General features: G+C 31.8%; 1 protein-coding gene across 3 annotated transcripts in view; it reads left to right on the forward strand.

Moving 5' to 3' along the window:
• LOC133189964 (myelin regulatory factor-like) overlaps nucleotides 1-20,189 on the forward strand; it is a 69,197-nt gene that overhangs the window by 36,569 nt on the left and 12,439 nt on the right. For 2 of the 3 annotated variants that reach the window (XM_061325412.1, XM_061325413.1), the window contains exons 3-7: nucleotides 4,420-4,680; nucleotides 7,902-8,008; nucleotides 16,090-16,330; nucleotides 19,105-19,229; nucleotides 19,587-19,761. In XM_061325412.1, the coding sequence (XP_061181396.1) occupies nucleotides 4,420-4,680; nucleotides 7,902-8,008; nucleotides 16,090-16,330; nucleotides 19,105-19,229; nucleotides 19,587-19,761 (909 nt within the window). Of the gene's footprint in view, nucleotides 1-2,339; nucleotides 2,466-4,419; nucleotides 4,681-7,901; nucleotides 8,009-16,089; nucleotides 16,331-19,104; nucleotides 19,230-19,586; nucleotides 19,762-20,189 lie in introns of those variants that run through there. The other variant, XM_061325414.1, reaches the window with a different exon arrangement.

Consider the following 20,189-nt stretch of genomic DNA (forward strand, 5'->3'; position numbering starts at 1 on the left):
TACTTGGCAAAATAAATAACTAAAATCCATATGTTTGGAGTAGCACCTTTCATGAAAGATGATTTTAAATGGAATCTAATAGTAAGTTGTATGTAGTATTTTCTAGTATATGGAGACATAGAGAAAGAGATGGAATGGAGAGAAACTATACATTAAAGTTTTAATGAAACTCCATCTTTTAAATTAAATAGAAGAGTTTAATTTTAAATGAATCCCATTTGAATGGAGTCTTGAAAATTACTTTTTAACCACAATCTGGCAAGATATACAGAGATTTGCAAAAAATATGGAAATAACTGTGGCCATTTTTGATGTGCAACATGACTATATTTCAGGAGAATTTCATTGCCATAATGTCATCAGGTATTCCGTGAGACATTATGTAGTAAAATGAATGAATAGTCAAATACAAATATTTGTGTTAATTATTTCAAAGACACAGGGACCTGGTACTATATAGCTTAGAGAATGATTACATGAAGAGTAATTTACATATTTGTATTTTGATAAATGTGTGCATAATGTGCTAAATCATTCAGTAACTGCACTGAGTTTTAAATTTTTTTTTTTTAATTTTTTTTTTGACAATTGTCAAAAGAACAGTTTCCTCTTATCCTCTTCCTAAAAAATGATTATTGAGTTGCTTCCCTTTGTTCACATTTTGTAGTTAGTCTTTTTGGAGTTTTTTTTCTTTTGTGGAAGTTTAAACAGATACATCAGTAAATTATGACAAAATGATTGATTCAATTTAAGTACAACAAATCTTAAAATTTGCATAGAGAAGTTGGTTAGTAGTCCAGATTCACAACTCAGTATATTTAAATTTTTCTTGGTAAAAAATAAGGAAAAAAAGCTACATTTTATCTTAGTCACATATTGCTCTTCCTTATTTTTGGAAAATACTGCCAAATTCAAACCAGATACTGATGCTTTCTTATTTATGTGCTTAAAAGGATATGGATTAGTTACTCTTGTAATTATTTTTTTTAATTATTATAGAATTTTGTCCTGGGTTAAGTATGACAAAGGATATGTACTCAATGAGTTTTAATGTGTAGTAAATTGTAAATCTATAGTGTGACCTCAGAGACAATTAAGTACACGGAAGCTTGTTAGTATTTTAATTTATGGAAAGTAAAGTACAAGACATCACTCAGAAAAGAAATGTTTAAAAAAGAGCCCATTAAAAAGAGGTGATCAATCAGAGGGTTATTTCATCAATTTAGCTGTTCTTCTTCAAGAGAAGAGTAAATAATGGATTTAAAATCAAACAATGCAACCCCACTCATTGCTAAAATCTTTGGTTTATTATTTTCACAATCCACCATTGCACAGTGATATACTAGGGAGTAGTTAGCTACTATTTGTAAGCTTCAAGAGAGAAGGTGTCTAAACCTGAGGTTTTCTGAAGCTTGTCAGGTTGGACAAGACGTTCAAAGTCGTACCACTGTAACACGAGCCATGCGTACCAGGCGACGGCCGGTGCCGATTGTCGTTGGCAATGTGAAGCCGTGTTAGGTGCCTTCAGGTATGAATTATAGATGTCTGAACATTCATGGAGAATGAGACTCAATGTTGCAGCTCTACATACTACAGAAGATACACATATAGATTCCTCATCTCTTCATCAGTTTTTTTTAAAGCATTTGTAAAAACAATGGATGAAAGACAAAGAAATATGACCCGATTAACTAGTCTCATTAAAGAGCTGTTAGTACATATGTAAAGCTGACAAATGACTGTTTATTTTATGCCTGTTAAATGATACCATGCACGCTTCATTAAGTCATAAGTAAATACAAGAGTAGTGGATATACAATAATAATAGGACCTTACACCCTAGGGGCACGGTTAGGGTCATTGATAAACCTGTTCCGCCTTTTTTACACACCTGACGTTTTGTCCCACTTCAGGGTATGCTCATAGAAAGCACTCTGGGCACTAAAGGTCCTCAATAATCAGATGGTGAATTATTTTTTAATCGGGGTGATTTGTTCCGACGTACGCTGAAAGGGATAATCTTTTGTAAATCAGTTGATTTTGAGGGGAAAAAAGTTGTTGACAAACTTGTTTCCAGCAAATTATCTGTTCAATATAGTGTGTATGTCAAGAAAGTGACTTAAAAAAACAGGATATGTATATTATTAACTTGGAATTCCATTAAAAGAGTAATCCAAATTCATTGGAGTGGAACCTACAATTCTGAAAGTTTTGATGGTTACCTATATCAGCTCTGTTATTCAAATAAATCCACAATTGGGGCTCAAAAGTGATTAAAAAAAATGCTTAATGTGTAATTAAAGCATTTCCTTAAATTCTTATTCCTTTCTGAGTAGATAATTGATATTTTCTGTGTGATTTTATTATCCCCATTGTGACTGAGATGTGCATGTAAAACTAAGTTGTTTTTGACAAATTTACATGGAATATTGGCAACCAAGATGACCCGGCTTTGACATGTACAGGTAAATAGAATTAATTCATTTTAAACTTAATGAAAAAATAGCCATTAATGTTTAAGTTTAATTTTAGGTTTGACAGATTAATGACTGCACTTGATGAGTGTGTTAAATATTTCCTGGAAAAGGGATCTGGATGATATTTGTTTAAAAAAAATAAATAACCATTTTTTATCCAAAAATGAAATTTTATTTTATGAATAATTTTACATCAGAACAAATGTGTCCCAATTTTGCGTAAATGAAAACTAGGCCTAAACTTGTCTTACAGCTGTATTCTTTTCTTAAGTTTGTCGTTATAAAAGGTACCCCAGGCACTCAGATTTCCTTTTTTATTCTGAATGTTTTTTTCCCACAAAATTCATGAAAAGTTCAACACAGAATTAAACATATATATTTTTTTTCAAGTTAAATGATTTAAACATCAGGGGCTGGTTTAATTAGAGGCATTGGTGTATAGATGTGCCTGGCTCGTCCTTTTACTAAGCTTTGTTATATAATTGTAGATTTTCATTTGCTACACAGTTAACAACCCGTACATGGGATCCCTTCTGCATTTTGTTTATTCAAAGTACACAATCATTTTTGTTCAAAATTATATTTGTCAGTCATTGTTGTTTGCTCACTTGAGAAAAAAAAAATTGTGTGCTCGGCTACTTCAGAGAAAAATATGGAGTGATTTGTGGAAGGTGAAGAAGGGACTTGAATGATTTGATTTTTTAATCGTCAATTTAATTAGTAGCTTCTTTTGATGTGTCAGGTTCCTCTTTGTGGTTATATCTTGATCATTCACAGGAACCTGCAGTCAGCTCAGTGAATTTGAACGGGATCATTGTTGTAAAATGTACTTTGCATATTTAATGTGAAGCAATCATGAGGTAATTATAGATGGAACTTAATATAATGCTGCAAGTTGTTATAATTAAGACTGGAATTTAATATATTATTTTCTATCGATCTCATCAATCAGTGATATTTGATTTGATTTAAAAGAATTTGGATGGAATTCTTCTGTATTTTTTTTTTTTGTGCATATGTCCATATATGAAGATTTAACCTTTATCGTTATTGATGCTGTGTTGAAAATATTTTCATTAAACAAGGACTGTATATGTATTATTTGACTATGGAACTGTGGAAAAGTTATTCCTCAGGAAATTCCATGTTGGTAATGTGTTGCATTTGGATAAGGACACTTGACAAATGCTTGAATTTTTGTCTATAAACATGATACACATCTCTACAGCTAATGACAATCAGAAATGTGTAATTTTTTATTCATTAGATTAAACATTAGAGTTTTGAAGTAAAATTTGTAAACATCTTGTATGATTGTGTTTGATATTGAAAGAGATAAATTCGTATGCAACAAATCTTAAGATTCTGTTGATACACATTATCACAAATTTTAATATTCATATGGTGCTTCTTAATGTTAATAACTCTCTCTAAAACATGATTTTCATGATAGTTTCAATTTCTAATTGCAAAAATGACGCTTTAGATTATCAGAGTTTGTTTTGAAGGCAGACAACAATCACAGTATAAATATTGAGTTTTATGCAAAGGAAGTACTTGAACAATGTAATTAGTGTTTTGATGTCCTTTCCAATGATGTAATTATGTTGATTGATGAACCACTTGATATGGTTTTCATTATTTAAAAAAAAACCCAGCTGCAAGAAAGGATTTTATACTGTTCAATCTTGCATGACACAAGGGGAAGTAAATAGAGTCACTATGGAGACAATAGTTAGTTCTGGAATCAGCTATTTCTGACAGTGAATAGTTTGACAAATTTAAGAATTTATTTATGGTAAGCAAACACAATTGGAGGGAGTAGTAGTAAAAATATGAAAAAAGTTTTAGTTTATTGTTCAAATAACTGCAGAAAAAATTTGTATGAAGGACTTAATTGATTATGCCTTGCATTCTGTTGATTTTTATGATTTCATTGTAGGTGCCTTCCCGAGGAAGCCATTCCCGCCATAGCATACCCCAACAACGGACGACCCCTCCCCTCCCAGAACCACCCCAGTGTTCCCCCACAGCAGCTCGACGAGTGCTACAAGTTCAACCACCTGGCAAATCCCCATGCCCCCATCACCTCCACCCCACCACACACCCAGACACAAAGCCCAATGAACGGACTCTATAGTTGTACAGGGATCAACAATTCCATCAACGGCATTCAAGGTTATGATAACCGACTTATGAACCCGTACGTATACAGAGGAAATCTATATAGTGTCATGCTAGCTTCAAAGTATGATATTTATATGAATTGGGAAAAATTTTAAGATACTTTTGGAGAGAGAGAGAGAGAGAGCTAAGAGTTGTTGTGTGTATCTATTTTCTTAGTGAAACTGTGCAAGTTTAAGGGATTGTCAATTGTACTATGTACACTACTTGTTCAGATGTACTTATGATTCTAATTGGGTAATTTGTATTTTCATTTCATTCACCACTTACGTAAATGATTTTAGCTGAAAATATGAATTGTTCATAAATAGGTTTTGTATGATACAGTAAAGGAGTTATGGACAATGAGGAAGCTTAATTACCCAGAGTGTCACTGTAATATTCCATTGTTATCTGTAACAGCAACTCTTATTTTACATACAGAATCTGATATTCAAGTGGGACAAAAACTTATTGTTAAGTGAAATTTTTATAAAAATTAATGAAATTTAAACGATTTTTCCATGATAAAGATCTAACTGCAGGCAGAAAACCAAAATTGATTTTCAAATCTTAAAAGCAACATAAATTGGATAGCCAAAATATCTTGTTGCCTTTGGTTAATGTAAGATCATGGCTTCTGTACAAAACAAAATACAAAGGCAGTTATATTATCTGTAGTGTCTTGTTTGGACTAATGGTGACTGCAATGTCTACAGATATGTTTTTTTGTCAACTGATTTTGCAAAAAACATGGAATATGAACATGGGTCCCTTTCATCTGTCTATCTGTTATTCTGTCTATCTGTCAAACTTTTCATTTCTGGATAATATCTCTAAAGTCCTTTAGCTTTTATTATGAAATATTATCTCATAACTCTCTAATGAATTAAATAAGACCAATATCAATCTTATGGTCAAAAGGTCAAAGGCCAAGTTCAAAAATTCATTTATTTATAAAATGGTTTTTAGATAAATTTAGTTCTCTCTGAGTTTGTAGTGAAGCCTAAGGTGGTGACCCTAATTTTAAAAAAAGATTCATAATTTATTGATTTTTAGGCCAAAAGGTGACAGGTCAAGGTCACAAAGTCATATATGGAATGTTATAGTATCCAGTAATTCTTCAAACTTTTGTCCTTCAGCTTAGGGCATAAATTCCCTGAATTAGCTTGTTGCAACTAATTATCTAAGTGTTAATAAATACATGTGTGTGAAGCATGAAAAAAAAAAACCAGTTGAAAAGTGAGTGTTTTGAGCTACAATATGGCCATATTGATTTCAATGTGCTTATGTTTTAAATCCACACCCAACCCCCCATGAAGTTTTGAATTACTTTGACCTGTTAACCTTATGGTATTCATAGGAAAGCTCTTTTCTGTTAAATTTAAGGTCTCCTGGACATATGCACATACTTTTCTCATGGCTATTTGAGTAATTTCTTGAATTCTTCTAACTTCAATTTTTTTTATTAAGTGACACAATATCATGCATGTCATCTTCTTTAATTACATGAAGTTCACAGTCAGAGGGACATAAACACCAATAATACTTTCTGTTAGCATTTAGATGTGAAATTTACTTATTTGTAGGATTTTTATAAAAGTATATGTTATATTCTGAGGATGAAATCTCTAATTCTTCTCAAAAGCTTATCAATATTAACAGGTTTTTTTTTAATATTGGGGGGGGGGGGGGGGGGGGGGTCATGATCACTACCAAGGGAAAGATCCTGTCTTGAATGTTCATTAGGTCATTTCGTGGTTCAGACAGCTTTCTAAAGTGGACAAAAGGTCCAAATGGGGAGGGCATAAAGAATAATTTTTATTCTGCCAGTGGTACAAAACAGTTTTAAGGTTGACATGTGGTATTGGTCTTTGGCTTGTACCATCTAAACAAACCACAGCCTGTTGAGGTCAGGCATACATTGGACTGCTGGTACTACCAGCTGCTGGACTATTGTAAGTATACACATTAGTGGGGGAATAGGACAGGGAGGAAGGATTTAGACATTGCTGTTTATTGAAAAAACAAAATGTCATTTATATTTTAACTTTTGTTGATGTTTTACCGGGAAAAAAGTAATTTGAGATAATTCCCTTTTCCCTAGGATATTTTTGACATAGTATAAGTTTTCTTTTTTTTATATAGAATTACTGTACTTAAGGAAAAAATTCTTTTATTTGTGCAAGATTTTATTTCATTATGTATAAGAATTGACTTTCAAATATAGTTGAGTGTCTTTACAAATCTTTCCTTGTATTTGAGATTAACAAATGCCATGACTGTACAAATTACTCTGGCCATGTCAATGTAGGAGAAGAATAAGTCTGTTTCCAGTGATCAGTTATAAATCAAAAATGAAGAAATACCACATATATAAGTCTGTTATTTGAATGAAAAGTGAAAGATTTTCTGATGGATATGAGTCCTCTCTGTTACATTCAGACATTGATTCGGTTAGGGAGACATCAGGGCTTGTGGTACAACTTGTTCAATCAATTCACTCGGTTGGAACGTAACTGGCACAGGTTGAAAATGAACGACTTGGATATAGATACCATCTAAACAAATGCCATTACACTTTAGACCAATCTAATTCAATTAAAGTTCTTGTCTGAAGGTTGAAAGGTAAAAGTTTCTGTATTTTTATCATCATGTGACTGTTTGTACCTGTATGAGTTCTTGAGATTTGACTTTTTTTTTTATATATATATGAAGGAGATTGGTCCAGTTGTAATAATCAAGATGTTGAGTGTATGGGTTAAATTGATCCCACAGATAAAATTAAAAAAAAAAAACCTGCTATTTTATATAAAATTTGAAATATTTGGTCAAATTTCTAGTCCATATGATTTATCTTTGTACAATACCATTTAGTTTTCTCTCTCTCTCTCTCTCTCTCTCTATATATATATATATATAGACATATGTTTCTTTTTAATAATTTGTTTTTTTATTTTTGACAATAAGTGCAAAGGGAGAACAAAACAAGAGAATTTAGAACCATGAAGTAAAACTTGTGTCAGACAAGTGGGAGACTGGGGTTGTTTCCTGTAGCACGTGACATTAGTATACAATATTGGCTTTGATGCCAACTCTTGTGAAGTATATTGTGTTAAGGATATTCCCTATTCATCAGGAAGCAAGTGCCCTCAAATAGTAAAAAAAAAAAATCTTTGATTATTAAAACTAACAGAATCAGGAAATAGGGTCTGTTTTTTATAATATGAAATTACAGACGAGATGTTTTTGGTATTCCAGAACCCTCCCTGACAGCCCACCCGAGTCTGAGCCATATTCTCCTCCAGATGGTCACCATAGCAACCACACAATGAATGGTAGCAACCATATCATTTGTACCACACAAGGTATGACAAAGATTTAGGATTCAGTTTCATATTTTTTTAAGTTTGATCTCTTCTCTTTAAAAATCTCTATTGATGTAGTTAGCATGCACATGTTTACTCAAAGTCAAAGCAAAGGAAATAGAATGGTAGGGTATAAAATTCTACTTTGATGAACCTGTCAAACAGAGCAGGAAAGGGTAATTTATATTTTCTGTTTTATTTTGTGTTGCTATCCTGTTTGCTATACACACCAGGCAGTATTATTTAGATCTGAAGTATAATTTTACAGAAAACAGCATATAGAACTGTACATGTTTCTCTTATCTTAGTTTTGTCCTTATTGAAAATATTTTATTTCAAGACAAAGGGAAGCAAAATCTGTTTTTAGAATTCTATAGAAAATGTATATCATGTGATTCAGCAGCAGAATACTATAGTTTGAAGTGAAAGAAGTTGTATGATTTCAAATGTATTGTCAAAGCATTTACGATTTCATATGGAAAAATATTAAAGTTATGTTCAGTTCTTCATATCTTGTGGGAATTTTTATTTTGTAAAGTATTTCCAGAAAAGAAAAAAAAATCAAGATATTAAGATATGACTAAATTTTTTTGGGGTCTTTGGGATTGTGAAGAATATTCTTTGTCATATGTAAGTATTATATATTAGAACAAATTATGTTATAGTAATTAGCATTCCTGGAAAAATCTATCAATATATAGAAATTCTGTAGATGTAGTATTTACAAACATAGGACATTTAATCTGATTGATTTGTTTAAAGAAATATTTTTTGCACTTTCTGTCATCTTAAAACATATGATAAAACGAGTATTCGATATCTTCATGAAGAGCAATGGTTAGTAATAAAGAAGCATAAAACAAGTCACTGTGGACTATATACGGTGTGTAATGAGATTTTGTGGTGGGCCAGGGGACAGAATGATTGCTGACAGAGGCCATATGTCTGTATGGCCACGGCCGCAGTACCAGGTGGGGTGCGGTACCTACTGGTCCCCCCTGGACAACAACCTAGTAAAGTCAGGCCATGGCAGGTGTGACTGAGCATCAAAGTAATTGTTTTTAGAGTGAAAGATATATGGCAGATATAATGTAGTGCAATGTAAAATGTTTTTATAAGTTAGATTAATCCTTTACTGATTAAGAGTTTTTTATTGACTTGATGAGTATTGTTTTTCTAGATATATTGTGTTTGATATAGTTATTAAATTAAGAACACAACAGTACTATTTTGTACGAATTTTTTACATAAATAATAGCTAACAGGTTATTGAAACAAAAAAATCAAAAAACGAGTGATTCGTAGAAAGGATTATTTTTTAAATTTTATAAATTTTTAAACTACCTTAAATTACCACAAACTCCAAAGGACATGTGCAAATAAGAAGTCAAGGTATAGTTTAAGTTCAGTAAATAATAAATATGAAAAAAAAAGTAAAGCATTACCTTATGTGTAAGCTGGTCTCGGTGAATTCGTGAAAGTGGTAATATCTAGATTTTTTTTAAACAGTGAATAGCTTTACGTTGTGTTTTCACGGTATTTCTTAAATAATGTTTTAATTAACCATTGCAGGGAAAATGCCATCTGTTATGTCATGGTATAGGGTTTAGGTCATATATTTTAACGTTGCCGCAAACCCCTTATACACGGACTCGGCTAATTAAGATAAGATGTTGATAAGTGTAGACAAGAAATTTTCGGGCAGGATTTCAGTTTCCCGTGAAAAGCAATGACAGTGAACACGAAAAATTTAATTCAATTTGGCAGGCGAAAAATTAAGCAAGTTCATAAATGTTATTTCAGTTTTTGATCGTGTCATTTTATTGCATATAAACGGAAACAAATTGTTCGAACATTTGTGTTGGTATGTCAAGATTTCAGGTAACGGTATGTTCTTTTGGCAACCAAAAAAATGATTCGTTGTGAGTTGCCAAAGCTTTGATTTAGATGGATGGAACTCGTAATTTTTTGCCATTTTAACTTCATCATATTCGTGTACCATTTCTAGACTTGTCAAGAACTGTGTCACCAATAAATTACTACCATTGAAACGCCTTTTTCATATGACTCGCAATAAAAAAAATTCTGGAAAAGAGATGTTTTAGCTCTCTTTTTTTTAAGATTTCAACTTTTGAACTCGAACAAAAGGATACCCTTGACATATCAAAATGACCAGTGGTATACCTCATCTCAGAGAAAAGAGTACACCTCACTCTCAAGGCCCACAACAACCTGTGTACCACACAATACCTCTCCTCAGATTATCAAAAGGTTTGCCTGGTATCTTCTTGTCACCTTCTTCACTTTGTGTAGCCATTGTGGCCAAAAGGCGAGAGGTAGGTGCAAGGAGAAAGAGTGAAGCCGCATGATTTAATCACAGCGATTAGAACTGACCCCCAGGGATTTACAGAGCAGTGGTGATTTGGACCGCCAGGCAGATTATGGCACCAACAAACCCAGAACATGGTCTTGCTTGGTCATTCAATTAATTTTTCCATCCACAACCTATACTTCTGTCCCCACTTGACTTCTTTAGGTTCACTGTCACTCATTTCAAATGATGCACACACTTACAATTTGCTGGTCATTTCATTAGGCCCCATTTCAACTCCGTGCCTGAGTGTAGGACCATGTCTCTGAACGAAAAGGACCAGTCTTGGAGATTTCTAACTTCCTGGATAACTAAATTCAATTCTTTTACTGTTTTAGGATTATGTGTTTAGTGTGAATGTAACGTTATAAGTTTCTTTACTAAGTATTTCTATGCAACTCGAAGGAGAAAATTGACTGCCTTAACGGAGCCCAGTAAAGTTGCCTGTCCTTGTTTAGGCTATGTTATTAAGAGATCATTTGATCTCACCTTCCAACTTTAAAAGTAATAGCTTAAAGTATTGTATAGTTGAAACAGTATCTGTTTGAAAAATCTGGCCTTTTTCTAAAAAGATTGAGGGCATTCGTGATAAATGGAAAACTTATTTATCTTATGCTCCCCTATAAAGTGGTGTCAAATTTTGTACCATGATGCGATCAATCTTTGCATCCCAAAATGAACCCTCCATTATTACGACATCGTCTACAGCGCAAACCAAACTTTTCTTCATATTACGTATTACGTTCTTACAATAACAAAAGAAACGTGTATATGATTATAATTAAACATGGAGCCCCGCGATGTTCACTGTCTTTTTTTTTTAAAACGTTTAATGTCAGTGTTAATTTCATGCTTGGGAGGAGAGAAGGGACAATGATTGGATTAACTTCAGCGCTAATTGATTGCAGACAATAAAAACTCGGATGGGAATGGCCCATTTTGAGAAAAACGCTTAATTTGTGAATTATAAACTTTTTAATGAAAAGTTTGTGCACGTATTTGAGATTTTATTAGTGGTCATCAAGACGATTTGTTGGCGTTTTTACTGTGTTAACCATCAAAAAGTTTAAAAAGATGACTAAATTTAAATCGGTCTTCCATAGGATATATGGCCATGGTGAGTTTATAGTGTTGATATTTTCAAATAATTATTGGTCATTTAAAAAATTATTTTTAATTTGTCTTCTATAATTTCTACTTTTTAAAGTGATCGTTGACATGCGGCGTATTTGACATTTTGTTTCAGAATAAACTTGATGGTCATTTTTAGGAGAAATCTAGTAGTTTTTATACCCTTGCTGGGTTCATGATCCTAGCTTTTATGAGTTGTTTGTCAAAGGCCAAAAAATAATTTGTGATCCCATATATCAGTCAATGAGTTCTTTTGGGGTGATCACATTTTGTGGATTGCAATGTATCAGGGTAAGGAATTGTTACAAAGTTGGAATTGAATTTCTTTTTAATTGGCCGTATCATATAACTGGTACATCGTAGCACTTTTGTTGACACCATCTATCGTTCCAGTAGTGGCTTACGGGTTTACTATTCAGAAAGCATTTTAATCAATTTCTTATCTTAATTTGAATCTTTTTAAAATTTTTACATTTCAAAATTGAATTTTTATTCTGTTTAAGAAAGAACTTTTATTGTAAACTATATATAATGTTTTTTACACCTTAATTGTGGCATTTCAAGTAAGGAAAAAAGAGTACACAAAAACAGAAAATACTTCTACAAATTTTTATGATTTTTTACTAAATTTAATGCTGTATAATTTTAGATTAGTATTTAGAAACCAATGGCTGAGGGGAGATATACTGTGCATGTTTTTTTAAATTATTGAATTAATTTGAAATTGCTTGCCAGGTGTTTCTGAATTGGTTTTAATTAATATTTTGTAAATAAGATTGTGGTGTCTTTGTTTCCACTTGGGGTAAATTATGTACAGTAAATCCATTTCAAGGAAATGTTCCATTTTACGTAACCAGAGCATTGTCGTGAGCAGGAATTGAATTCGCCAAAAAATGCAATTCATTTAGATGTAGTTGAAAATGGTTTATTTTGTCAAGTGTTTTGTCCCTTAAACAGGAAATAGTTGTATCCGCAGTTTATTGTGGATAAGAATAGAAATCAGGAATTGTAGCGTGGGAAAATCGTAATCATATTGCCTCCATAGATCAAATGCCATCTGGACATTTGTACCAATCTGACTCTAAGATCTGATCTTCTTCATCAATGATTTTTTCAAAATCGTAATTAAGATTTCTTAATTTTTTTTTTCTTGAAATTTACTTTTTTAATGGTACAGCGTTGAGTCTTCCTACAAATGCATAATGGAATACATCATTGCATTTAAATCTCAGAGTGAGTAGAATTTTTATAGGTTTTTATTTTATACATCTTTGATAATAAATATCAATTTGGATTGGGAATATTGTATAAATGTTTTTATTTCTTCACTATGAATGTTAAATTCAGTGATTTTATTTTTTATCAGTAAAAAAATTAATTAATTACTGTCTTATGAAATTTAAGGGAAAAAAAATTATGGTCTGAATCAATATTAAAATTTACCAATTTCCAAGCAATATCACACATTTAAATACACATTTTTAATTAATATTACTGAAGGGGAATTTCATATTGAATGTAATGCACTGCCTGTAATATGAGCAGCTTCCTCCATGAAGATGATGTGCATAGATTATAGTTGATCCATAAGTACTCCACAGCTTCTGTAGGATATGACCATTATTTAGCAATGACGGTTGTTGTTCTGGTATTGTTTTGTTTTTGGAGTTTTTGTTTTTTGTTTTGTCTTGTTTTTTGGTTTTCATTGATTTTTTTTTTTTTAAGCAGTACCCTTTAAAAAAAATCTACATTTATAAAAAAAAAAAAACTGTTCTGAGTCACCATCAAAAAAGAGAGAAAAAAACTAAAAAAAAAAAAAATTCTTGCAAGTAAGAAAAAAAAATTACCTGATATTTAAGCATATGCAATCACTGTTTTTGTAATAAAATATGTTAATTAAAGTTTGGGAGAAGATTATCATTAAAGTATCTGATTTGCAAAAATTATATATTATTTATTTGATCCTGGCATTTATGCTAGTATCAATATAAATTTAAAAAAATACTGGTTTAAAAACTTTTTCTTTCTTTCTTTTCTTTTCTTCTTCTTCTTTTTTTTTTTTTTTTTTTTTTGGATGAATAAGATTAAATACATTGTACATGCAAGTAGCTATGAAAAGTGTTATTGATATGTAATAAATTTATAATTGAATATTAATTTGATTTAAAATGAAAATGATTGAAAAAAGTATGACAAACTAGCATTAATGTAGAAAAATAATTCTTCCATGTTGTTTTCTGTTTTAATTTATTTATTACGTTAAGTTATCTCTGTCTCTTGTAAGTTTTATGATAAAACCAATGCCTACAGGTGTGCATTTTAAAAAAATGTAATTTTACTTAAGCTAGAGGTAGGAATTTAGTCTAACTTTAGGTTTTTAATGTTTACATAAAACTAGAGCCCCTCCAGTGCAAAGGAATATCGTCAATGAGTGAATTTTTCTGATTGCATCAGCTATGGAAGTCATATTGTATGGCATTTTCATTCTTTTGTTGACGTCTGAAATTGTGTAAACAAAGTAATGCCAAACTTGTCCTTATTCAATTAATTTATATTTTTTTCTCTTAGTAATTTTGTGACACTTCATATTAAAGTGTGCTGCAGTTTGCAAGACATCTGAGATTTTTTTCTTCTCCAGTATACAATAACAATTATTCTTGTTAAAAAAAAAAATCAACATTTATTTTTTTGTTTATTTTAAGGGTATACATGCATAAGGCTTAAATTTTAAGACAGTTCTTGACAGATTGGATGTGTTGTAGGATTGGGTTTGCAAATACCTTTTTCATCCAAATGTTGCTTTTTTTCGTTTAAAAGAAATTGCCATTCTCTATTTGGAGTTTGTCCTTAACAGTTTGTTTAACCTGTCTTATTTGAATACATGTAATGGATTTTCTGTGGAGTTGTTTATGCTCTATTATGGAATGCTAAGTGATTTTGATTCTATAAAAAAGCTGAATAATTCAATATGGAGAAAAATGTTCAATTTTACCACACCCTGTGTGTACATTGCACAGGAAAGACAAAAAAAAAACTCATATGAATCTATGAGATTCTCTGACTGAAAAACAGGAAAGTCTTTTGAATTTTGAACTGCCTTGATAAAGTCCTTTTAGCACTACATCAGTATTGTCAAAGTCCAGAACCAAGCGCATGGAAAAATGAAGATTTGTTCAATCTGACATACGCTATTCTTAACTTAAAGAGGACATATGTTCATGGATATTTTTTTTTTTTTGCATTAGAAATTATTGTTCTTGGACATTTGTATAAGAATGTTCCAAAAGTCATGAAATCATTTGCCTGGAAATTTCATGATCAATAACGAATTACGTGATACTGTAATTAATGCTAATTTCTGCATTGGATGGCATTGTTCAAAGTTGAGGGCAAGACGGAGGAATTAACGAGCTGGATCTCCTTAAGTTATGTGTGTCAGGGTAGGTCATTAATTCATTATGATATATTGACCTTTTATTTAAGATGACATACCAAGAGGTAGCACGAAGAGTTGTCCGATCTGTACGGTAGCTAAAATAATTGCGTAATTATAATGCTGTGAATGTCCTTGTTGTAGCCTAGTTCTGTTGGGGGTTTGAATAACATGCTTGAATAAAGCACTTGAAAAGTACTGAAAAAAATCTATTGCTTTGTTTTTATGTATATAGTATTGAAGTACAAGCTTCCGGATGAGTGCCATTGCTAATTTTTTGTTAATGTAGATTGGTTATTCCAATGTTATTTTGTTCCTGTCACAGTATAATTTACATTCAGTATCCTTTTGATATACTGGTTATTCAATGCCTCAGTGTGTATCAGCAAGACATTTTGGATTTTTTTTATAGTAATTGAATATCAGTATATTTAATATGTGTTGTCCATGAGTCTGTCTGTTTTTGACCCTATGTTTTACCTTGCTGGTGTTCTAAATTATTGGGCTGAACACCAGATCATTTTAGAGTCTGATATCTGATTTTATGTTTTCTTTTGTTAACTTGATCAGTAACGTATTTAATTGATGAACCCAAGTCATTTTAGCGGAAATGGAAAATTCATTGGTCTTGTTTAAATGCAAAGAATTAGTGTCTTGATTTAATCTTCCTTTTCTATGGATTGTAATGGACCTCTAGCGGAAAATATTGATTAAAATCAAACTTTAAAAAAAAATGTATTCATATGATACAAGTTTTATTTCATCTAACATTGATTTAAATTATCAAGCATGCATGACCATTTCAATTTTTATTTCTTGCTTTGTGAATATCTGATAAAAATGGATATTTTCAGACTGATCATATTCAAGTGTGGATCACAAAAGTATATTCTTTGTGTTAAAAACTTTTTTAAGATTGTGCTTCTTGAGAATAACTTAGTGGATATTAATTTATTAACCTGTGAAAGTAACAGATATCATTAAATATTCACTCAGCCACAAGGATTTTGTGTATGCTGTAGAATTCTGGATTTTGGGGGGAAATATAAACTATGTACAGTAATACATCTGAGGAAGTTAAGGACAGACATACCCCTCTGTGTTATACGATATTAGACTCAGATTCCAATGTGGCTTATTTTACAGAAAGCAAATACGGGCTGAGTACTCCAGTGACGTCAATGCATCAACACAGCATGTATCCACACCACCCTCGACCCCCAGGGATGCCTCCAACAGGACCAAAGTCCATGCCACCAGGGTATAACGAACCTCCAACCCTAAACCATCTCTCAGCAACACACCCTCCTCCCCCCCAGACCTCCTCACTACCTCTCTCCACCTCCCAGATGAATCCTCAGCTTTCTCTGTCACCAAACCATCTCAGGTAAACATGTACATTATCTCAGGTAAATGTAATCAACGCCAGGTAATTATATCTCCGAAAAAAAGATACTGAATCTAAAGATATACATGTATACATAAATATAAATATTTCATATGTAAACAGATATAAACTGGAAAAGCAAATATTATAAATATCTCAAGTATTTCGTAATTTTACAGGTAAAATGCAATAATAAAGGTGTAGTTTGTTTAAGGTAGATTGTAATTAAATGCTTAGGTATAATAGAAAAGCTTATCTCAGCAAAAAAAAAAGCTTTGAGAAGAGAAAATCTAATAAAAAAGAACAAAGAATTTTCATCAAATATTTGAAGAAAGAAACAAATTCCTGTCAAATCAGGTCAAAATGGATAAATTGTATATGGTATGCAATATTGTCTGTTAAAAGTCCATACTGTATTTTCAATAAAAATATCCATCAAAATAAATTGGTAAGCTGCAAACAAACAAAGAGAAGTCAAATTAAGTTTGTGTATTAGTATTACTAATTAATTTAGAAATTTTAGGCAGACATAAATGAAGGTCAAAATACTTGTAATAATTTATGGGAAGCATCTTTTAAACACTCAGCAATCCTATATTAAAGTAAATGTGAGGGTTTTTTTTAGGATATAAAAGGCATATTTCCATGTAAGCCTTTTATCAACCACCTAAAAATTGTATAATTCTGATACAAATGTAGATAATCATCAAATCTGAATTTTTATGGGCCCAAGATTTAAGATCAGGGCAAAATTTTTTTAGGCTCTATGTCCTCTTGTCTTTGTGTGTCTGTCGCTTTGTCCACAACTTAACTTGCCCATAACTTTGAAGAAAACATGTCAGTGAATACCTCATGCTTGGCACAAAATAGCTTGTAACCAGAGGATTCTTCATGACCCAGATTCAAGGTCATTTGGACAATGTCAAGGTAACATGGATAAGAAATGTAAAATTCTTGTTAAATCATATTTGTTTCATGGAAAAATGAGATCGCTACAATTCAGGGTGAGTCATGGTCCTCAGGCAAGGTTATATAGACCAGGTCAAGGTTGCAGATATTGGAAATGTAAATTTCCTATCCAATCTATTACTTTTTTATGGAGAAACATGAACAGCTCCTGTTTTGCATAATACATGTACTAGATTATTATCAGAGGATATGTCATGATCGATGCTAAAACTAGGTCATTTTGACAGGGTCATGGTCAAATTTGTATCTCCATTAGATTTCTAGGTAGGAATTCATAGTTCACAATCACTTTAAAGTCATTTTAAAATTGTAGGAAAATCATATAGATGTATGGTACATTTAAGCATGTAATACAAGAGATTTCATACTATAAACCTGTAGTGATATGTTGGACATGAGGGGGCTTCCAATTCTGAGATTAGAAGTCAACACATTGGGCTATTATATAGCCAAGTCTTTGGGATATATTTGGAGTTCTGGGTGTAGGTTGATTATATTGAGAAATTAAAATGTCTAGCAAATGTTGAGGAAAATGCCTGAAATATTAACTATTTAAATGGTTCCAGCAACATACCTAAAATTGCCCCCCCCCCCAATAAAGGATAAGGTAATATTTGGAAAATTAATGTGTTCTTACTCAAATAGCTGCTTAAATAAACTACATTTAAAGTTTGATTAATTAAAATTACTTTTACGGAAGAGGGTGTGAATTGATATTGGTATTTTTCCTATTTTATTTCATAAAATGTGTAGTATCATGAGTTTCAAAGTAACCCAGAAGGAAAAAAAGAAACCCTGTTTCTCTAAATTTTCAATACATAGATGAAGTGTGGGCAAGAAGAATCATATTACATGTACTATTCTGATGTATAGCCTAGCAGAGGAAATGACTTCATAATACTTCAAAAGAGTACTCATATCAATTAAGATTGTACAAGACCCTTGAATCCCTCGAGTGAATCTCTATGCATAGGATGAAAGAACTCAATAAGGAAATACTGAATTTAAGCTCGGTGAATTAAATAAACAAATATTGAGCAAATTTGATATTCATTGGTACAGATTATCCGTACCTGTCTTAATAATGGCCGTCCCGTTCAATCGTGTCACGTCCATCAGGTGCATAAGAGTTAGGTAAATCACTGTCAATCTGACCGTGCGTGGCATCATTTGAATGGCACACTTGTAGTACCGAATACCACTTTAACAATAGTTAATTTACTAAGATTGCATTTGTACCAATGTCTCGGATAATTAATATCATCTGTTACTTTGATAATTTGATGCTAAAAAAACTGAAATGGACTTCAACTTAAAGGTTAGACATTAACCAGCTCTAAAAATGTATATATATATAGAAATCATGGTGCTTCATTGTAAGTGTATCAAAGTCATTAGGTTCTAATGTTACAGACCAGTCATTTTAAAGATGATGCATGTGTCTCTTCTCCCTATTTACACAAAAATTTGGACAAGTTTAATGAATTGCATCAAAATATTAGTTCAGAAATCAAATGCTTTCAAGAGACAATTCACAATTTCAGTGAATGATTTATTTCTTTTCACCTAAAATCCAAGATTATCACATGTTATTGTTTAGTAGTTTAAACTGTCAAATCATTAAAAGAAATATATTTTACTTCTTACAAACTTTAACTTCATAGGTGTAAGTGCATATAACTAATATGAAAAAAAAGATGCTAACTTTCCTTTTCTTATCCCTAAAAAAAGCAAATATAAAGTTGAAGGATAGATTGTAGTTTTATTTGACAAACTTAACATTAATAAATGTCTTTGTTTTACAGCCCCAATGCTTGTAACATGAGTCACAAGAAAAGGAAGTACCAAGAACAGCCTTCCCATAGTGCACTTGTAACCAATGCTCTCCTCAATGGCCGAAATGTATTGAATATAAAACAAGAGCCAAATGGTATATTAAGACTTTCATATTAGATTCCACATTCAACCCTTTTTCTTATTATTTGTTACTGAAAACAAAGTAAAAACAAGCATTTGCTTAGTTTAAAGATTTTCAGAGGAAATTTAAAAAAGTAAGGCATAAGAGATATGCCTGAGTAACTTTAATGGTTCATAAAAATATGTGACTTCATGCTTCAGAAAAATTTACACCACTTTATGCTTTAGGGAAAGTCATATAGATGACAAAGATTACATTATCGCCATTGATATTTTCTAATGTGTCAGAGTGCCTTATTTTATGCCTCTCAATACAGGTCCAATATTTTCTAATGTATCAGAGTGCCTTATTTTCTGCCTCTCACTACAGGTCCGAGTTATGGGAGCTATAACCTTGCCGTGGACTGTGATGACGAGTTCGGATATGAACAGGACAGTACAAATGGAACCCCTGGGTACTTAGACAGTACCTATCAGGTCATCAAGTGGTCTCCCTTTAATCAGAGAGATTGGGCCACACTGAAAAATGAAAATCTCAAAGATTTGTAAGTGGACTTGTGTGAGGGTGTTTGAAATATTAATACAGTTGAACTTCGGTATCTCTAACACTGATATCTCAAATACCATGGATATAACGAAGTGATGTAGAAGTCCTGACCACTTATTCTTTAAGTTTTAACCCCTGATGTCTCAAATCCTTGGATATCTCAAATTTTTTTCTCAGTCCCATCGAGTTCGAGATAATGAGGTTTGACTGTATTTTAAAATATGCAATTAATATTCAGTATGGCAATATCTTGAGAGACTCATTTCATTTACAAGCATATTTATGTGGAAAATACACACAGGCTCTTTGCAATAGAATTGTGCAGGATAATGCTTAAAACTAATGCATCACCTGTTTATTTAAAGCAGATGTGTTTTGTACTTAAAATAATTACATGGTTTAAAGAACATCATAATACAGGAATAT

The sequence above is a fragment of the Saccostrea echinata genome, unplaced genomic scaffold (genome assembly GCF_033153115.1).
Source record: "Saccostrea echinata isolate AGI-Se365-2 ecotype Australia unplaced genomic scaffold, CSIRO_AGI_Sech_v1 ptg000020l, whole genome shotgun sequence".
Classification (NCBI taxonomy): domain Eukaryota; kingdom Metazoa; phylum Mollusca; class Bivalvia; order Ostreida; family Ostreidae; genus Saccostrea; species Saccostrea echinata.